The 20,132-nt window shown below is 46.8% G+C and overlaps 1 protein-coding gene and 1 long non-coding RNA gene across 4 annotated transcripts in view; one reads left to right on the forward strand and one right to left on the reverse strand.

Moving 5' to 3' along the window:
- The window catches only part of ADAMTS17 (ADAM metallopeptidase with thrombospondin type 1 motif 17), a 166,376-nt gene extending 163,177 nt beyond the window's left edge, over positions 1-3,199 (reverse strand). For both annotated transcript variants that reach the window (XM_085234376.1, XM_085234375.1), the window contains exons 1-2: positions 3,063-3,199; positions 2,164-2,510 (exon numbers count right to left, since the gene is read on the reverse strand). In XM_085234376.1, the coding sequence (XP_085090502.1) occupies positions 2,164-2,510; positions 3,063-3,132 (417 nt within the window). In that variant the 5' untranslated portion in view covers positions 3,133-3,199. The remainder of the gene's footprint in view (positions 1-2,163; positions 2,511-3,062) is intronic.
- LOC146543564 (uncharacterized) lies at positions 1,906-19,339 on the forward strand. Of its 2 annotated transcripts, XR_014885999.1 has the most exons (5): positions 1,906-1,998; positions 2,815-5,816; positions 7,570-12,535; positions 18,845-19,037; positions 19,202-19,339. It is a non-coding gene; the product is annotated as an uncharacterized LOC146543564 (long non-coding RNA). The 2 variants fall into 2 exon arrangements; XR_014886000.1 differs by lacking the exon at positions 2,815-5,816 and having other exon boundaries at positions 1,912-1,998; positions 12,169-12,535.
- The last annotated feature ends 793 nt before the right edge of the window (positions 19,340-20,132 follow it).

Below are 20,132 nucleotides of genomic sequence, written 5' to 3' on the forward strand. Positions count from 1 at the left end.
ACAGGCTGCAAAACTTTCACAAACAGTCTTTCTCCCAACCTGTCCAGGGTCTTGTCTATATACCCACCAGCAAATCTTTACTAGTGATGAGGGGAAAGACTTATCCTTTCTCTGTAAACAGTGCCTAAGCAACTAGAATAACTAAATAGAGCAACTAGAGTAACACTGTAGCATTGGTTTGGGTATTTTAACTGCCAGATTACATGACAAATAATTGGCTCTAAAATCACCTGACTTCAGGGCCACTCCAGATTCAAGACCTAGACAATCCGAGGCACACTTCACTCTTCTGATTCCTGGAAGCATCTTCCCACTCAATTGCACAGCTTTTACTACAGGTATGCAGATTTAGTGCAGCCACCACAAAACGTAAACATAGTAGATTTAGCCTGCTTTCACAGTGTTCCCTGTTTACTGATAAGCTTACGAAACCAAAAGATCAATTTAGCCAGAAAAAAAAAAAAAAAAAAAAAGGGCTATGTAGTGATGTAGATCAGTTTAACAACACCAATTCAAAAGTTAATGAGGTTCATCTTAAGTTTAGGTTCAGCTTACAGACACTTATGTTTTCTTTTTCACTTCAAAAGCTGGTATAAGCCTCAGTTAGCACATATGTGCCACACAACTGCTCTGATCACATTTTTCATTCCTAGTGATTATCTGAATGAAGAGCAAATGAACAGATTCCTGTAACCAGAAAGGAGCCTCAACATGCAGAGACATCTCTCTCTCAGTGCATCTGCCCACATCACTCTCAGTGCTCCCAGGACCAGACTCATAGGCAAAGGTGAGCAGAGCTTTACCAGCATCACCCCTTACACAGGTGGCAGTACTGATTTTGGCCCCCAGGAGTGCCACAAACAAGCAGCTTTGACAGTAGACACTTTCTGATCCCAAGTTACATCAATTCACTCAGTCACATCAATTCACTCATTACTTAGAATTCATTACACAAACAGATATTGCAATGTCACAGCTCATTTTTGAGGTGCAATGGACAAAGACTAACCAGTTTTGTTCCTTTCTCAACTTTTCTGCTGGGAGCACTGCCAATCCTTTTCATTCCCCCTGCTCCATCCCCTGATCTCAGGCAGTTAATACCGTGCCTACAACTACATTCCTCTTTTCAAAAAGGTTCCTTCTGCCCGTGTGTTTTTCAGAGCAGGTGGCACTGGAAGCACTCAGTGACCGGGAATAACGAAACAAGCGACAAAAGCACGGAGCTGTGGCTGACTTCAAGCCTGAAGCAGAGCAGTTTGCTCCGAACACTGAGGAAGTCCTCAGTGGTGCACCGCTCAGTTTATTGTGCCACTCTACTTAATATCTCGATGCCACAGATTTTTTTTTTCCGTTTTTTCCTTTAAACCTGAGGCACAGCGCCCTCAAACGGTTCAGAAATGAAGCCTCCAGCCCTCAGCACTCCAAGCGTTTCCCACTGCAAAACAGTTTAAAAAGCCATCTCCAGCAGGGATCTGTACCCAGAGCTCAAGCGCACACCCCAAGACTGGAAGCCACCAACCAGCCGCCATCCCGAGCATCTAAACCTTCGTCTCCCTGAGAAACACAAAGGCCATCCCACACGGGATCGCCTCATCTCCCCAGGACACTCACGGGGGATCCCAGGCGCTGTGAGGCCGCCTGATGCGGGAAATGCACCGCGGAGGGTTTGACCCCAGCCGCGCTGTGGGGATCCCGGAGGGAACAAGGCAGGTGACAAACCGTGCCCACCGAGCTGCGAAACGGCAGGTCTGTGACACCGGTCAGGATAGTCCTCAAGCCCAGCTGGGGGCCGACAGAGAGCCCTCACGGTGACACCTCAGCAGAGCCCGCGGCTGAGGAGAAGATGCGCCCGCGCAGAGGCGATGCGCGAGACCTTTCCCGCCTCCGCGAGGCTGGGCGGCTCCCGCGCGGAGCTGACAAGAAAACCGCCGCGGGACGGCGGAGCTCCGCACGGGACGCGCAGGGCACGGGAGCGGCACGCGGGGAAGCGGCGCTGAGGTGAGGAGCCGGCGCGGAAGTTCGCGTGTCCGCGGGGTTGGGTGGGGGGATGGAGAGAGGAGGGGAAAGAGGGGTCGGTGCCGACAGGAAAACCCGTGGGGTCAGCGGAGGGGCGGGGGGAGAAGCGGGGCGAGGTCCGTCAGAGCGGGGGCGGGGCGGCAGTACCAGCCCGGCGCAGGTGCTGAGGGAGGCGAAGGAGTCGCTGCGGTTCAGCACGCGTCCCGTGTAGAAGCAGAGCCGCTCCGCCGGGGGCCGCCGCTCCTCCCCGCGCCGATGCTCCACCACGAAGCCCCGGGCGAGGAAGCGCAGGTCGCGGCGGAGGAGCACGTAGAGCTCGGTGCCGGCGGCGGGCAGGCGGAGCAGCACTGCCTCTCCCGCCACCTCCCGCGGCCGCAGCAGCTCCCGACGGCGCCGGGCTCCGCCGCGGTCCCCTCTCCCGGCGGGAGGCAGCAGGTGGATCCTCTCCAGCTCCACTCGCTCCGGGATCACCACTTCCAGCTCCGCTCCGCCGGCTGCAGGCGAGAAGGAGAGAAGAGAGACGAAAGGCTCAGCGCTTGCGGCCCGACGGGACGGACGGCGCTCCGCGGCCCCAGACCTCCCAGCCCCGCTCTGCTGCGATCCCACGGACTGGAAGTCGTGGAGCCAGCGGGAGGAATTAATTCTCCCCCTGTATATATATACACATACATATATGAGAGACAGAAATGCGTGGGGAAGAGAGGAATAAAGCAAACGCTCAAGCTACTTGTATCATTAAAAAAATATATAGCTCAGACACAAGCATCGCATTTCACCAATCCCAATAAAAATCTGCAGGGAGAAGGGGAAAAGCAGAGCAAGCCGGAGCCGCAGCCAAGGACAGTCAGCAGCTTTCCACATGAAACGTTACAGCAGCAGCGAGAGGACAGGAAAAGAAAACGCAGGAGCCTGGAGCGATTCATGCTACAGAGCGGGACCGCGGCCACGCAGGGGATCCGCCGCGCGCCCCGTGCCTGCGGGCGGCCGCCCGGTGAGGGGGCTGTCAGTGCCTCTGGGGACGGGGATGCGAGGGAGAGAAGCGCTACCTGTGCCGGCGTCCAGTCCCCAAAGCAGCAGGCAGGGAAACACGAGAGGCAGGAGGCAGCCGTCAAACATTTTATGGCAGCGACGGGGCCCAGCGCGGAGCGGCGGAGGAGGAGGCGGCGGCGGCGGCCCGGGCCGGAGTGAGCCCTGCCCGCCCTCGGAAAAAGTAATCAGCGCCGCCGACAGCCCCAGCGTGGTGGGCGCCCGGACACGCCCCCTCCGCGGCCCCGCGCGCTCATTGGTTCGCGCCCCCCTCAGCGCCCCGCCCGCCGCCCGCCCATTGGCCGCGCGCTGAAGGCGCTGGGCGGTGCGGGGAAGGGTGCACGTGGGTGAAGGCGGCCGGCTGGGGGCGCCCTCTCCTGCCCCGGCTCGACGCGGAGCTGCAGCGCGGCCGCTGCCTCCCGGGTGTCTGTGGGACCGCCTGGGACCCCCGAGCGGGGCGTGGAACAGCTGACAGCCCGGCTGAGCGGCGAGCTCCGCCGCGGTATCCGCGTGCCCTATCGTTCGCTGCCAAAAGAAGCCTGATGCTGCTGTGCAGCAGCACTCTTCATAAATTCATCCATTCCATCATTTTCTGCAGCCTTTCCCACCACCATCTCCAGTCCCGATCCCTTCTTTATTTCTCAAAAGACCAGGAAACAAAAAGTGAGATGGGAGTACACAAGTGCACAAAGATGTTAGGCAATCATACTGTGATCATAGAATCACAGTAACATTAAAGCTGGAAAAGAGCTCTAAGATCATCTAGTTCAGCCATCCACCTACCACCAATATTGCCCACTAAACCATGTTCCCTAAACCAGCTACATCTTCCTTAAACACCTCCATGGGTGGTGATTCCACCACCTTTGTGGGCAGCCTGTCCCAGTGTCTCACCACTCTTTCTAAGGACCTGAACTTCCCCAGGTGCAACTTCAAGGCCTTGCCCTCTTGTCCTATGCAATGATCTTGTGTACACGTAGAAACATTATCACACTGAGGAAAAGAACGACAACAATGAAAAACCTACACAAGTGTCAGGAAATCCAAAAGTTAAAGAGATTTAAAGCCAGGAGGATGGGCTGTTCAAGAAGGCACTGTGGAGGAGGCAGCAGCTACCTGCTCTTACCATTTCACTTGCAGGGCATGCACAGCTCACACGCAGCCATTTCTCGTCTCTCCAAGATCTGGCACCCTTAAGAGCTCCTTCCCACCTGATGATTCTGTCTCCATGTCCTCAGCAGCCCAGAAGTTAACAGTAAGCCTGGCTCAAGGGCTGCTGAAGGCAGGAGGGCAATTTCGAACAAGACAAAGATTTCTATTGTGTTTGGTGGGCTCTGGATCAGGTCTTGTGCTCCCGGCACGGCTGAGTCATAGCAAACAGTAAAGACTATGTGTTAGCAGCTTTAAGCTGCTGTGGCCAAGCAGAGCAGCATCCTGGAGCTCAAACTTTTGCAAAAATCTGCAACTTCTTTACTGAATTCATAGAAGAATTCAAAGGAAGACCCATAAAGGAGCATGAACAAGTCTGGCAGGTCTCAGTGCAGTTCTTGCACAAGCACTGTCCAATGTTCATCCCTATGAGGACAGGCAGCCAGGGGTAGTCCTAAGAAGAAGGCTATTTGAAACTAGGAAAAGGGCTGGGGAGAAGCTCTGTAAACAACTGCATTAGTGCAAAGTGAAGGGGAGAACAAAGAAGTGGTGATTTAGAATGATCTTAGTTATATTGTCAGCTAAGATTTCCACTCAAGATATTTCACCAAACGTGTCTCTCTCCAGTCACTAGCTCAGAGCCTGACTGCAACAAGACAAAAAAAGGAAACAAAGTACAAGCCATCACACATACTTGGCCTCCCTCTTCATTGAGCCAAAACTATCCTTCCCCAACTCAGATGAGTTCCTCTCAACTTTACAGCTGGTATCCATCCATACCCTTCCAGACATCAGAGCCTTTGCAGCCAAGTGCCCTATCTGTACAGTAGTCAACAGGTAGGACCTCATACATCCAGGATCATGCATTTTCTCGTTTGCATAGGTCTAGAGACTTCAGGCTGACTGTAATACAATGGCAAGTGCAGCAATGACAGCAGAGTAGCAAGGTCCTAAGTTGGAACAAGTAAGGAGTTGCTCAAATACAACAGCCATAGGTACAGAAACAAAGGAAAGAAGTTACTTACCCTCAGAAGGTGTCAGGTATGCAGGGATCCCACTGCCAACCCTTAGACGAGTCTGGAATGGGGTGAATCCTGGCTCCACTTCTGGTCACTCAGCTGCACTGCATTGCATTGCATGCACCTGAGCTCCCCTGGGTTGGCCCTGCCTTCCCACCAGGTGCTCAATCACTGTTTCAGGCTATGACTTAGCATTTCTGCTGCACTGACAAAAGCTACCAGTCTGAACTAACAGCCCCTTTTTTGTCAATTTTATCTTTTCATGTTCTGCAAAAAAGGTTTGGTTTTCTAATTCTGCTCAGGATGTCTTTCTCATGTTGCCTTGCGGGAGAAGTGACCACAGCATATATATCATGTTACCAGATACTTAGCTGCATGCAGTGTCCAAAAGACAGGGAAGTCAACACCATTTTCCAGGCATTATGGTAGTCCCAGGCAAAAGGAATCATAAGAACACTCATTTTGCCAGCACAGCAGCACTGGGAGGACATCGCCTGTGGTCAGCACTGAGAGTGAAACTGAGTATCTGCAGCCAGCTCCCAGCAGACAAAATCTGAGCAAAGCCAGGACCCATGTCTTCAATTCACTTTTTTAATGTGATACCAGGTGAGATTTAACAGCTCTGTGTTTTCCTGCCTCTTCTAAGACACAGTCTATGCTCTAGCGTGAAATAAGTTACCAAAGCAAAAGGACTGACTCAGAACCCACCCAAATGAGAGAAGAACACCACCTTGCCATATGCCAATAATGTAACATAACATTAAAACCTCAGAAACTGAATTCTCTCCTGAACCAACAACTTCAGTACCTCCCTGCAAGGCTAGAGCCCATGCTGGCACAGCAGCTATAAGCAACTTCCCCTCAGCTCTTCCACTCGTGGCAATTCTCCACTCCTAAGAACCAAGAGGCAATCTGATTTGTGAGCTGCCAAACCTGGCCTGAGCCCCAAACAGCCATGTTTAAATGCAGACCACCAGCTGTCTTCATTTGCTAAGGGACCAAATTCAATGCCATGTCTTTTTCCTCAAAAAGGTTTGAGTGGGGGGTCGTAAATTTGCTTAAGCATTTAGTAGATTCTTTCTCCCACCTTCCAAACACCTCTGCCAAAATAATAATGCACAGAAAGAATTAATTTAACAGTGTGGGGGAAGAGGGTCACTAATAAAAAGAAGTGTGTACTACACAGCATGGAAGGACTCAGTGGCTGAGCTGGCCAGCACAGAGCATGCTGGTGCAGAACTGGTCTTCACAAAGCATCACAAAGATGCAGAGCCTCTGGGCAGGGGCCCACGGGGCTGAAACAGGTGCAGTATCACAGGCAGGCCTTGCTGTTGGCAAAGGCTGGAGCCAGGAGAGAGGGACAAATCCCTGGAAAGGTACCCATGCAACAAAAGAGGAAATTGTCTTAGGACCAGCAGTGGTTTTATTGAATTCAAATCCCAAAGTCCCACTGAGATACGGACCTTCTTTATTAATTTAACACCATGGGCTTTTCAGAAATGTCTTGAAATTGTTACTGATAACAATAATGTGGTGGGAGGCAGCTGTAGTCCTGCTGAAATGGCTGCATTCCTTCTCTGTCCCCAACCCTTTTTGTGGAGGGAATCCACCTCCTTTCAACATCAGAGAGTGGATTTGGCCCCACAGTTTCTAGGAAACAAACCCTGTCCCCCTCTAAAGCCAATGTTTTATTTTTTTGCAATTTTAAATGTATTTCAAGGAAGCCAAGTTTCATGGCCATTATTGCACAGTTAATAACCCTTTGGAGACTGCAGACATGTGTTATATACATCTTCCTGAGCAGTCATTTGGCTCACTGCCTGGAAAATGCCAGCATGTGAAGGGTTAACTTGGCTGTTATTCAGCCTTCTCTCCAGGCACCCCTTTCTAAACCCTTCTTGTCCTGGTCCTGAGGGGCAATGATGGCCTTGCAGGCAATGCTTTCCTGCCCAGTACACTCTGATGACTTCCCCACTCTCCGTGCAGCTCCTCACCTTGCTGCAACCTTTGGGCAGAAGCATTTTCCTTTCCTGCTGCACCAGCCCTGTTGTTGCAGAATCTGGCCAGGCTGATCAGGCACAGGTTTAATGGGTGCTGCTATTATTTATGTCAATGCCCTACAGATAAAAAAGAGTTTAATGGCAACTAGGAATTGAGAAAAGCTATTTTATCACCTAAAACAATCAAATAAATAAATAAAGTAGCTGTATGGCTCCTGTAAAAAATATATATATATAGTTTTCCTACAGATCAGTTTCTCACAATCAGCTAGAGGTTTAATCAAAGTTTCTTCCCTGGACAAAGGGTGTTTAATGGTGTGCTCCCTCATGCAAGTGCTCCACTGTGTATTACCATTCAGGTAGTCCTCAGCAGAGGTCTTGTAAGGACTCCCACTGCATGAATTCTCCTGAACTCATGTAAGAAAAGTCCTTCTGGGACTCCTCTACTGAGTCCAGTTGAAAATGACAGCCCATTCCTGAGCTTCTGGGGATAAGGAGCAGAAAGAAGTGACTGACAGTGGAGATGACCAGGGACAGCTGAGCCTCTGACACTTGTGTACGTTCAGGAGAACACAGCCTGCTTCAGTTAAGGTAAATCTGTGACAGCTTTCCTGGCCCTTTCTTTCCTCTAGGATGGAGCTTGAGGAAGACACACAGCCTGGCAAAGGTTCCCTTTAGTCAGAGAGAGTTTGCTTTTGTTGACGTACACCTGTCTCACAAACAGCAAGTACAGCACTGGTGCCACTACTGCCTGCAAAAGATCCTGCAACATCTTGTTGCCTTGGTACAGACATTTTGAGGGATCAGAGCACAGCACTGTCAGGAACAGAAAATCACATTGCTCACATGCCATTGTGGGTGAGAAAAGACAGGAAAAAAATAAAAAAAATATTCTCCCAATCAAGTAACACACCTGCAGGATGCTGGAAAATCTGCTCCCTCCAGGGCAGGAATCACTTTATGTAAGGAGGTTGGAAATGTAAGTGTACCACCACCTCCACACAGAGCATGCTGGGATTTTGAAACACGGACACAAGGCTAGTCCAGGGCCTGTTTGGTATCTGAGATTGGCGTGCAGATAGCCATCACCCAGGCAATAATAATCAGCCACACGTCACCCCCCAGGCATGCAGGAACAAATGGACAAAGGAAAGAGCTGTCAGTTTTTGAGCCTGACCCTAAAGTTCAGCAAGGCTTTTAATGAAGTCCAGTGTTGCCACCTTGGTTGACGTTATCAGGAACATGGGAATAGCTGGCACTTTCTTTTGTTCAGTTTTATGGTTTCTTTGGGTTTTTTCCTCTCCAGGCCTTGGCTCCCACAGTCATGACTCTTATTTCTCATTTAACTGTTATCACACTGTATTTGACCCCATAACAGGCTAGGAAACGTGAGCTGCAAGAGGCCTACAGGCTCATTGGCCAGGAACAAATGAAGAGGGTCCCAACCACAGGATTATTTTGAACAATCTTTTCTCCAAAATCGCTGTGATTTCTTTTGTGTGTGTGTGTTTTTTTTAAGTAGAAAGATGTTCTGCATGCTTGGAGTTGACAACAGCAGACACTTTCATGCAGATGCCATCTTCTTTTCCTGGTTGTCCTTCAGCTGGTTACATCCATAGCTGGTGTCCTCCTTCTCAGACATATCCCTTCCTGCCCAACACCTGTCTTGGACACCAATTACCTCTCATAATAAATATTTCTATGAGGTTCCTCATTCTCCACATTTCCCTTCCAGCAAGAGCAAGAAGCCGGAGGAGATTTGTAGCTCAAGAAGGCAGTGCATGGTTTGGAAGACAAACAGGGGTGATGCCAAGGGCTTGGTACTGCAATCTGTGTGCATGTGTACGGGGACCTGGATGTGGCAGCCCAGAGCAACTGCACAGATGTAAAGTGACTTCTTTCCATCATGAAAGTACTAATAAGGGAAACTGTCAACTTAGAACACTCTTAAATAATGTTTTCCTATTTCTTTAACACCTCTCCCTAGAGCACTCTCTCCTCCTTTCACAGCGACAGCCAATTACAGTTACAAAGCAAACAGAAAACTCAATATCCCCATGAGCAGGGATTACCAGCAGTCAGGGGCCGTCAACAAGCGCTGTGGTGGGGGCACTGAGGTGGGTCATAGGCAGGAGCCTGCTTTCCTCCAGCCTTGGAGGCACTTTCCCCTGCTCCTGTTTTGCAGTCACCAGGGCTGCAGAAAGACACAGCAGGATATGAACCAGTGGGGTGTGCCAAGACAACATCCTTCAAGCACAAACACTACTTGATGGTGGCACAGAGATGAGGAAGGACTGTGCTCCAGGCCAAGATCCACTATCCCCCCAGCCTAGGTCAGTAAATCACCTCTCTTGTGGAATTGAAACAATCCCAACCCCACGTGCTCACGTTATCACTGCTCTTGATGTCTGTCATCTTCTTTTTCTATCTCATATTCAAGTTGCTCTCAGGGCCCTTCACATGTATGAGTGGTGATGGGACAAACAACGCAACAGCATTGTGTTACCTTTCCTTACTGGAATGAATCCACGTTAGTGCAAGTTTTCTTAATTACTCCCATTTTGGGTGCAGAACTGTGCACGAGCATCACTGTAACACTGTTCTCAGAAGCAGTGCAGAGTTCACAGCCTAAAACCTCCAACAGCCTGGAGCTAGGCTTTAAGAACAAAATCAGCAACACAATTTTGCCCATGTTCTCTCCAGACTTGGCTCTGCAAGTTCCCCACTCCAGACAAGTCAGCCCCTGTGCTCCCTCTCCATCGCCCTCAATCATATCAGCAAATTCCCTAGCACTGTCCGAGAAGGACAAGCACTGCTAGCAGGGAGGAATCTGTAGACAGTCCTGGCCAGACAGCCTCCAGCATGCCATCTCACAGCCTTTAGTACACGCTCCACAGCCTGGAGATGCAAACTGCAGCTTTTGGTTAACCACTGTCGCATATTTATTTGTTGTCTGTCCAAGGGGTCACTTTAAGCATCTACTTGGAAAAAGTCTGATGTTTTGGGCTCTGAGGTGACCTGAAGCAACAGGAACATCCTTATTCCAATGAGACAAAAGAACAGGACAGGCTTGAGGTGCTGTGACCATTCCAGTGCCAGCAAGAGCTCTCTTTATACACAGCAAGCAAGGAAACCTGATTGCCCACACCAGCAAAGGCTGCTCAAGACTCTCTTAGCTAAGAACTAGTCAGAGGGCCAGTGCGAGGGAGCAACCCTTCTGTGACTGAGACACATCCTGCTTTTTAATCAACAACTACCAATACCTCATCTCAGACCATTTCTGGCCAAAATTGTTATCACTTGCAAAGTCATACAGTGAATCAAGAACAAAATCAAGATCCTTCTCTGCCAGCAGAGCTGACAACTGACTTCAGCTTGGTTGCAAGTATTTGTTCATAAAAGCAAAATAATTTGGAAGCACTCTAGGGCAATAGTAGCTAGACTCCTACAAGGACTGGGAGGAGATTTGTTTTGGTCAACCTGGTGGCAATTAGGAGTCCTGGCGCCATCTGTGAGCTGCGATGGAAAAAACTGCCAGCAGCTGTGTACCAGCACCTGGCAAACCTCCACAGGCAGCACGTACTGAGCAGGCAACCTTGACACTTCAGTCTCTGCTGGGACAAAGTGAAACCCAGCTACCTTCCAGCTCTGACAGAGAAGCCTGGGGAAGAGATGGGGTCAGGTGGGAACCAGGGAGGCTGCCATCTCTGATCTACAGAGTTTGAGCACAACCATGCGCTGAAAGATCTTGGGAAAATGCTTCATTCCCATTAGAACAAATCAACTCCCAGCTCTCTATGCAGCTGTATCTGAGCACAGCCTAACCAGAAGGATGTGTTGAAAAGGATTAAAGCTGATTGTTTATCCCAACAGATCCCATTTTCCTGCTGACAGTTGAGGCACACAGGCTGTTTGCCTGGCTCAGTGGGTCATTTCAGCCATGGCTTAGCATAGCTGTGGAGCCACTAGGTTCTTCATCACACCTGCTATTGAGCCCTAGCCCAAAGTTCTTCCTAGCAGTGGAGGAAAACTTCTACAGCAGTGGTAAAGGAAGAGATACAGACCCTGAGGTGTACTCTGATAATAGTGCTTGGGGGATAACTCCTACAGCTCTTAGATTTTGGTCTGACTTGTCTTTTCTTTCTGCTCTGTATTTAATAAAAAGCACAATTTCAGTTCAGCATTTGACACTGCTTAGTGACTACTTCAACCTTGGGTGACACACTCCTTATTTACTTTAAACAAGTCTGGGACCAGTTTCCTACAGGCAGCACTTTTCAGCAGTGCTTTCTTATGGTGCACTGTGGTGGTTCTGGAAGTATTTTAAGGTACTGTTCTTGGACCACGAAACTGAATGTTCAGTCCATGCTTCTGTACAGCATATCTGTCAGAGTGATACAGTTCTCATTCACTCAGCAGCCTGTCATGTACCTTGTCTTTTCCAGCACACAGTCAGCAGCCAAGCAGCTTGTCCTTCTGCCCTTGTAAAAGTTGGTGGGTAGGTTTTCTTACAGAAAGCCATTTAGAGGCATTCCCAAATCCTTGGCTTACTTTGATTCTATGGGATTTAAGAGATACAATACATCACAGCTGCTCAGTTTCCATCTGCTTTAGTTTGAAAGGTGCCATCCCACCACTCCTTGCCTTGCACATACCAAGCCTGACCCAAACCCTTCTACTCTTAGACCTTTGCTTTATTGTTAGCAAGGAAGGTCCTTTATATACTTGAGGTGGACCATCTGTCTCCTGAGAGAGGATGTCAGAATAACCCTCATCACCCGGGAGTTTTATCAGCCTTATTTGCACTTCAGGCATTAAAGATGCAGGTGAGCCTGGGGCTTCATTCATGGGCAGCTGCAAGCTCTGTGTCTTGACAAATTAGTAGTTTAAATAAACAGTACCAAAAAGTACAAGTAGAAAAGCAGAGATGATTAAAGATCCTTCCTTTCTATTTCCAGGTACAGCTCTGCTGCTAGAGAAGTCGGCAGGATGGCTCTGCACATCAGCTCAAGGCTGTACTGGTGGCAGCCACGAATACGCCGGTCCTCGGGCACCAGCTCACCAGTCCTCCGTGCTGGCACCAAACGCTTTCAGTAATCTTGTAGTGTTTGCTTACTAGCGATGTATCAGGCACTTGTGTCGCAGTGTGAAACTGACCGAGTAGAAACTGTCAGCTGCAAGCAACATTTTTGCACTCCAATCTTTAACAAAATCTTTGTTGTTCCAGGGGCAAAAAGACGGACAAAAAAGCTACGCGGGAGCCGCGTTGAGCAGGGAGCAGCGTCCTGCTATTGCCACCTCGTGGGCCCTTGCAGCAATAGCCAGGTAACCCAACACGCGTTCCTAGGGGTATAAGCATTCAGTGTTGCTTTCTCATCCCTATGTGCAGCCTGCAGAGACCAGCAGTGCTGCTCTGGCTTTTTGAAGAAAGCTTTGAGCCAGGAACCAGGAAGAAGTCCTGAGACATACCTACATCCTATATCTGAGGTGTCTTCTGCTGCTCCCTGTACTGTCTGTCATAGACTGGAGACCAACAGTGGTGTTTGCATTTTACACTAGCACCTATGGTTCTATCATGCAACAGTGTAGAAAAGCACTCATTCCCACAGCAGACAGCAAAAGGTGTAAAATGAAGAAACCAGAGTCCAGTAACTGGAGATGAACCAGAGGATCACTGCCACAGCCTGCTGGCCTTGACTTGTGGCTGTCGAGGCCCAACCTCTGCTGAATCCCTCCATGGACCCTCACTTGCTTACTAGGACACTTCTAAGGACTGTTTGAACAGGAAAGCCGTCTGCCCAGGTTTCCCAAATCCTGCTGCTCTTGCTTCTTCATCAGAACTCATCAGTGAGACCCATACTTCTTAGGGAAAAGAAGTTATCCTGGCTGCAGAGACTTTGTTAAGAGTCAAAGATTTTTTTTTTCCTCCAGCTTTGTTATTTCTTTGCTTTGTAATTATTTGTAATGTCGGTTCTGTGTTTTAACTGCTGCTGTGCTGCCCCAGCCATTTTTCTTCATTTTCTCTGTCTTTGCTCCCTTTTCTCCTCTGGCTCAGCAGCCCTCTCACTCACTCACACAAGCACCAAGGTGATTATGATAACCACAGCTCATCATTTGCCTCTTCCTGGAAAACTGGGCCTCAGATTGCAGGCTTTAGCATCAGCAACTCAGTCTTTGTGAGATTTTGAACACTGCAGTAGGACAGGAGGCAGATTGCTTGCTGAAAGTGAAGTGCGTGGTTGAATGGAAAGGCACTGCTTTTCCAGGGATGCCTTTCAAAATGTACGTGCCTGGTTTGGGCAGAGGCAAAGGCAGAGCTGTGTTCAGGTGAGCGTCATGCAGACAGGAGGTTTTACTTGCTGGAGACAGTTTTACCCTGGGCTACAAAAGGAGAGACACTGAGATCGTGCCCTGCTTCTGGTGGCTGGAGAATGCAGCCACTGCTGTATGGCAGTGCCATGCTGCCATTATCCTCTCATTCAGTCCCAAGAAGTCTGGATCCTTTTCTCATCTGCTTCAGGGAAAGGCCCCTGTAAACTTCAGTAGGAATTTAGTAATCTATTTCACTGCTCAATTTTAACTTATTTTTAAACCAGGTTCTTTTGTGTTAGGAGAAATATGGACTTTCCACCACCTGAAACAACTGTGTGGGAGCTGCTCCTTCCCACCCCAGCTCAAAGCAGAGTAATATTCTATGGCTACAGGGATGTGTTTCTTGTGCTTTAAAGTCAATGCGAATAGGGTTTATCCTTGTTATTCCACTTAATGTTTCTGACTTTGAAATGATTATGGGGTCTCCTCTGAATGCTTTATGGGGTAACAAAACTCCAGAAGAACAGGATTGTTTCCAGCTGAGTAAATAAAAGATATTTTCATAAATCTTCAGACCATTGGAGTATCAACAACATTATCCTACATGGATTGTTATGACTTTGTCGTTGCAGAATCATATGTTGAAGCTTAGACCTGTGCCTTCAACTTTATCTTCTGCTAAACTAGAAACCTGAAGTAATCCTACAGAGGATGCTTCAATTAAATAAACTCTCAGAGCCCTGCTGGAAGTTCTCTGTAGTCAGCCATGGTGAAGATTACGTTACTTTGATCGCCTCCATTTCCTTGACTGGGAATCCTGTTCTCTGAGAAGGGATTAATGTCAGGGCTTTTACCTTCTTTCTGTCACTTATGATCTTAACGTGAGGATGACAGGATGGAAAGTGAGACTGTTCTTTTTCCTTCAGGAGCCCTACTTTTTGGCCAATGATTTCCCCTCTTCCCTATTATATCCCAGCACTTTGTAAAGCTTTCCCTTGTGTGATATACCAAATAGCTTACACCTCAGCAGACATGCTACTTTGGCTTTATACTGCTTCTACTACAAGGTTGGAGCAGAGATGTGGCATGGAAAAACCACTGCTGGCCAGGTGAAGCAGCCATGCATGTAACCAAAAACCTGCAAGTTGCAAGCAGGATGGCAAACACAAGATGGGCAATGGGTATCCTAAGAAATGCTCCATGTTCCTCCCCCAAGGTGTACCTACATCCTGCAGCACAAAGCAGCTGGTTGTTGCACATGTGAGCAACAAGCACATCTGAGCTGTAACTTCATGGTAACACCCTTCCTCTTTCAAAATGTGTTTCAGAACACAAACCTACCTCTGCTTAATAGCAAAGTGGGAGAATGATTTCCCTGGGCTGCTGGCTTTGTAATCACCTCTCAAGTTTTTGGCACTGGCTGCTCTCAGAAATGGGTGATAACTGCTCTGACCATGTTTGGTAATTTCTGTAAACCAGAAGTAACATCATGCAGAAATGTGGAGACAGAGTGAGAAAATGTTCTCCACTACAGAGCTGGAGAAAGCAGCCTTTAGATGAATTTTTCATTCCTACTGTAAGAGAAGCTTACGTGATGAGTTGGCCAAACCCTCTGCTGACATTTCTTCTCCTTCTTCAGAAGGAAAGATCAACTCCCTTGCTAAGGTGCTGGTCAGTCACGTCCCACTTTGCTGTCTGATACACATTGGTTATTCTCTGTCCTCTAAAGCACGGGCAATAGGTAGGTTTTGTTGTTTTCATAAATAGAAATCACTCTCTCAGTGGAAATACAGATGTCCCATCTGGCCTCTGTCAAATCAGAGGTGTTTATCTTCTGACTGCTAGGTCCTCACCTTGGGCAGCCAAATCTCAAACCCTACAGGCAAGAAACAAAAGCTTGGCTCATATAGCACAGATAGAGCAGGAGGGAGCCTATAAAACTCACTGGAAAATGAGAACAGACATTTTCAGTGATTTTGAACATGACCAATGAAATCAGCTCAGAGATGCATTCTTGGCTGATTTGCTGTTCCACGCTGAAAGTCTCCCTGGCTCTTGGGTAGCTATCAGCCATCAAACCACCTCTCTTTGGCTTTTTTACAACCAGGCTGTGTTCTTATCCTCAGCATGGACCTTCATTTCTGCCTGCTGATTATCTGTTGTTCCTCTAGCCCACAGCTGGGGGAAGTGCCTGTGGAGATGGTGTTTTTCTTTCTAAATCAGCAAGATTTTTTTTATTATTATTATTATTATTCACAGTTTGCAAGTTGCTTGTAGCCAAAACTCACAGATCTCTGCTTGATTTGATTTCTATCTACTTTGTTCTTATGAGTAAGCTTAAAAAAAAATTCAGATAAATAATAATAAATCCAAAGTATTCTGCCACAGTTCATTATTTGGGTTGAAACACCTTCCCTTGTGTTTGTCTGCAAAGAGAGGCATGGGAAGAGATGGCAAGTCAGAACCTCTGATCTTTCCAACTAGGGAGACAGAAATGGCAAGAACAAGAAATATGGAACAGCTCTTCAGCTGACACTAATCATCACAGCTCCCTGCTTTCAGTAGAGCTTTTCTGCTTTTTTCAGGTTAAGATCCATGCCTGAGTTATCTGAAATGTGCTTCTGACCAGGCATTTGGGCAGTGGTCCCACTGCAGTCTAACTTAGTGATAGCACCTCAAACTGTGTATGAATATAAGGAGCAAAAAAGATTCTGGTCATCTTTGCATTTATCTCTGTATTTCTCAAAAACACATAAATTCAAAATCAGTCCTACTGTGCACAATAACAAGAAAATGAGTAACGATATAAAAATGCTGTCATTGTAGAGAGAGCAGAGTAGCTCCTACTGCACACAAGATCACCGTCAAGTACGTTTGTTGAAGCATAAATCTTGAATGATAAAAACGATGACGTAGCCATTAGATTTGCTTCCTCTCCATTTATGAATTGTCCAAAAAAAGAATTCTCAAATTTACCTGTAATTAAAACATTATTTAGCAAATGCCTCTATTTGTGCTGTAACACACCCAATTTACCCTGTTGGAAGGAAGGTTGAATTGCTGTGTATCCTGCAAACTTGCTCTTAATCTCTGACCTGCCAGGTCAGAAAGCTCATTTAACAGTCACTGTTACCCTCAAGAAGTGGGTGGATTGTCCAGCTGCTTGCCAGGCCTGCTCAGGAGCAAGATGCTTCCTACAAAAGTGGTTTGAAAGCCTTTCCCAGCCTATGGAAAAAACTTGAGAGAAAAGAGAAATCCTAACTGAGCACTGACAAGAATGCTAGGAGGGAACGGAAAGCAGAGAGGACACTGCGAAGCAGGGAAAGCAAGGAAATCCCCATGCAGACATCTGCTTTAACAAAAAGGTTTTATTTGTAGTGTGCAGCCTAAGTGACTGGGCAAATTCAGTGACATTAAGGACAAAAAAGGTAACTATACTGAATGATACTAATCGACAAAATGAGTTCTGTGGAGTAAGGGAGATCTGTAAATCAAATCCAGAGCAGCTTGGTAAATCTGTGTAGTAAACAAGCAGAGAGGCAGCATAATAAGCACTGACTGGAATCCCAAAACAAAATTCAAAGGAATTAAATGGAACAGAGGTGCTTCTGCTAATGCTGATGGGCTAGAACTTCATTTTCTAGTCTGTAATTCTATCATAAATGTTTTGGCATGGTGAAAGTGACATGGCAAACTCAAATGCACAGTGTAAAGCATTAAGCCAGGACTCTGTGAAATGATCCGAACGATATGTGAGTGTCTGTCATCTCCTGTTGCTGTGCATTACCTCCCACCGTTTCACACTTGCTTATTGAGGCAGTAATGTTTTCAAAGGATGTTAGGGACACTGAAGAGATTGAAAATCTCAAAGCATCAAGGCATTAATTTCTTTAGTTGATTAGTGTGAACTATTTTCCATTATCTCAGCTTCTTGTTTCTGAGTTTCTATCAGCAAACAGCAGAGAATTATACCTGTGTAATTTCAGGAACAACAAATCTGATGTTAGCACAGGACACATGTCCTGTCCAACTGTGACAAACTGCTCCCGTTTCTGTACTTATCTGCAGTACCTGGTGGTTTATGCTAATGGTTTGGTTGGCCAGGAGATTAACTCCCTGGGATGGAATTCCATGACCTTCCTACTTCCTGTACCCCTAGATGCAAAGCCATGGAGTTTCTTGGTTGTTCACTGCTTATGATTACTACTCATAATCTTTGCCTTCCAGACATTGTTTGCTTTCATATTCTTCCATACTCACTCAAAACATGCCTCAAAATTTTAAGTTTAAAGGTATTTATCTGCCTTTTACTCTCCCTGTAAGACCCTAATTTTGAATAGCTTTAAAACAAATGTAATTATGTTACGTCTGCAATCCAAAATTTTATCTAGGCTAAACTCCAGTAGAGCTAATTGGCTTCAGTGGGAGACTTGTCTGAGTAAGAAGGGCAAGATTTGGCCTCAAAGCAACTATAAATTCCAGTTTAAAATTCAGTAGTTGTACAGAGGCTCGCTCCTGTGACAGCACCATTCTTCGTGTTTCCTTCCCTGAATTCCTTTCCTATTCATAGCAGGAAAGCTTTCTGGCATCAAAATCAAATGATAATATCCTGGCCACCTCCCAAAATCCCGTTGTGTCTTGTGGAAAGCATCGTTGTCTCCACTGCTTTTAAAGGGAGTGTAAATCCTCCAAGACATTGGATTTCTACTTTTCTTTTTTTTTAAGGAAAGGCCATTTCTTTTCATGTATGCCATAAACAGGTCCCGATAAGCAGCTGTGACCCTGCCAAATTTACTAGTTGCTTTAGATGATGTAACAAGTACTTAAGCTTCCAATAAATCCACACTGCAGTATTTAAGGTATTCTCTACAGCTGTGTAAGGAAACACAATGCTATGCAACAACGACTGAGGGAATTTTGCCTGCTCTACATGAGCAGCACTACTTATCTACAAGCGCTGGCACAGGAATTCCTTCCCACTACTGCCCATCTCCAGTCCTTCTCAGAAGTTGTGGTCATACTCCTTTCTTGGTGTAATTGCCTTTGTGGTAAACACAAAGATTTGGGGAGAACATTGTCTAAAATGTCAGTAAAAACATAAACACAGCCTAGTTTAGCACCTCAAGAGATATTTTCAAACTGCAAGCCTCTCTAACAAAGCAGTCCTACAGTTTATTGCAACTGTTCAGAAAAAAACTTTTTTCTTCGTATCTGAGATCCCAAACATTTCCAATTCTTACAAATGTTTCAGTTGCTGAATTATATCCCCATTTTCTCAAGATCTCCTTGGCAAAGAAGTCGCTTATATTGTGCTTCCTGTAGGTCACCAAGTTCCTGCTGAGCAGCCTTAAGGGAAAGGAGCCTTTCCAAAACGATGGCTCTGCACTGAAGATGTTTTAGCTGTGGTCCCCCGGTCTCACAAGCTACTGGATTTAGTCCACCAGATGGTCTCAGCTACTGTAGAACCACAAGATCTTCTCACTTTTAAAACTTGTGACAAATCAATGAGGATCTGGTAAGCCAAATGCATCTGGTACCACTATTTAAAGGAACACGGGTCTCCTTGTAAAGCCTGGGTCTAAAAACTCTGCACTAGCACTACAACAAAAGTGCAAACTGATTAAGTGTGTTGGGTAAGGGGAACTGATACGCCATCCTCTGTTCTTACACTTCTTACAGACTAATGATGCTATCTCAGCCACATACACCCAAGTTTGGCTCAGCTGATGCGATTCACTATTTTCCAAAAGGGCAGAGATGGACACACAGATCCTGAAAACAAATGAATACACTGCACTGATGACGTGACATTCCTCGCTAGGCCCACACTCTCCCAGTGGCCAGATACATGCACAGTGAATGCACAGCAGCCACAAAACAGACTTGCTCCAAGACAGTCATCCGATGTCACTGTGAGACAAACCTACATGAAACAGGACAGAATAATCCTTAATCTTCTGGGCTGTAAACGTGTTGAGATCTCAGGTGTTCAGCCATGCTGCAAGCAAATAAGAAGTACAAAAGAACCTGTGAGAAGACCCAATTTTCATTCACTACTTTCCCTTCTCTCTGCACCTTCTGTTCTAACATCGGGCGTAGATCCAGGATGGCTGTGATGAAAGACATTTGCGAAACGTGGAGCTCCAAGGAGAACTGCTGTGTGATTTTCTTCACTGGAAAATCTCTTCATACAGTTATGAACTACATACAGCATGCTCTAGAGATAAACCATGCTTCTACAGTAAAGCAAATTCTTCAGAAGCAAATTGCTTGAATTCCTCCACATTAGCTTCCATCAGCCTCCAGAAAACAAGATCAAACTCGTAAAAAATAGCCATTTTAATGAGATTTTAAACTGAAAAGTAAAGACTACAATGTTAGTCAACCTACACTGCTGTCATTTTTTCCCCACATTGAGTAACTCTGTCTCCTGATGCAGTTCACACTAGGTACCTCCCATGAAGCACCTATGAATGAAACTGCTTGATGAAATTGATGATCAGATTGAAAAACAGTTAAAATCAATGGGACGCTAAACGATCTGACACTTTCACCTTGTAGAGCACTGTGAGAGCGGAACAGTCCGTGTCCAAGCACCTTTCCAAATGCT

This window comes from Meleagris gallopavo, chromosome 12 (genome assembly GCF_905368555.1).
Source record: "Meleagris gallopavo chromosome 12, MGAL_WU_HG_1.1, whole genome shotgun sequence".
Taxonomy (NCBI): Eukaryota; Metazoa; Chordata; class Aves; order Galliformes; family Phasianidae; genus Meleagris; species Meleagris gallopavo.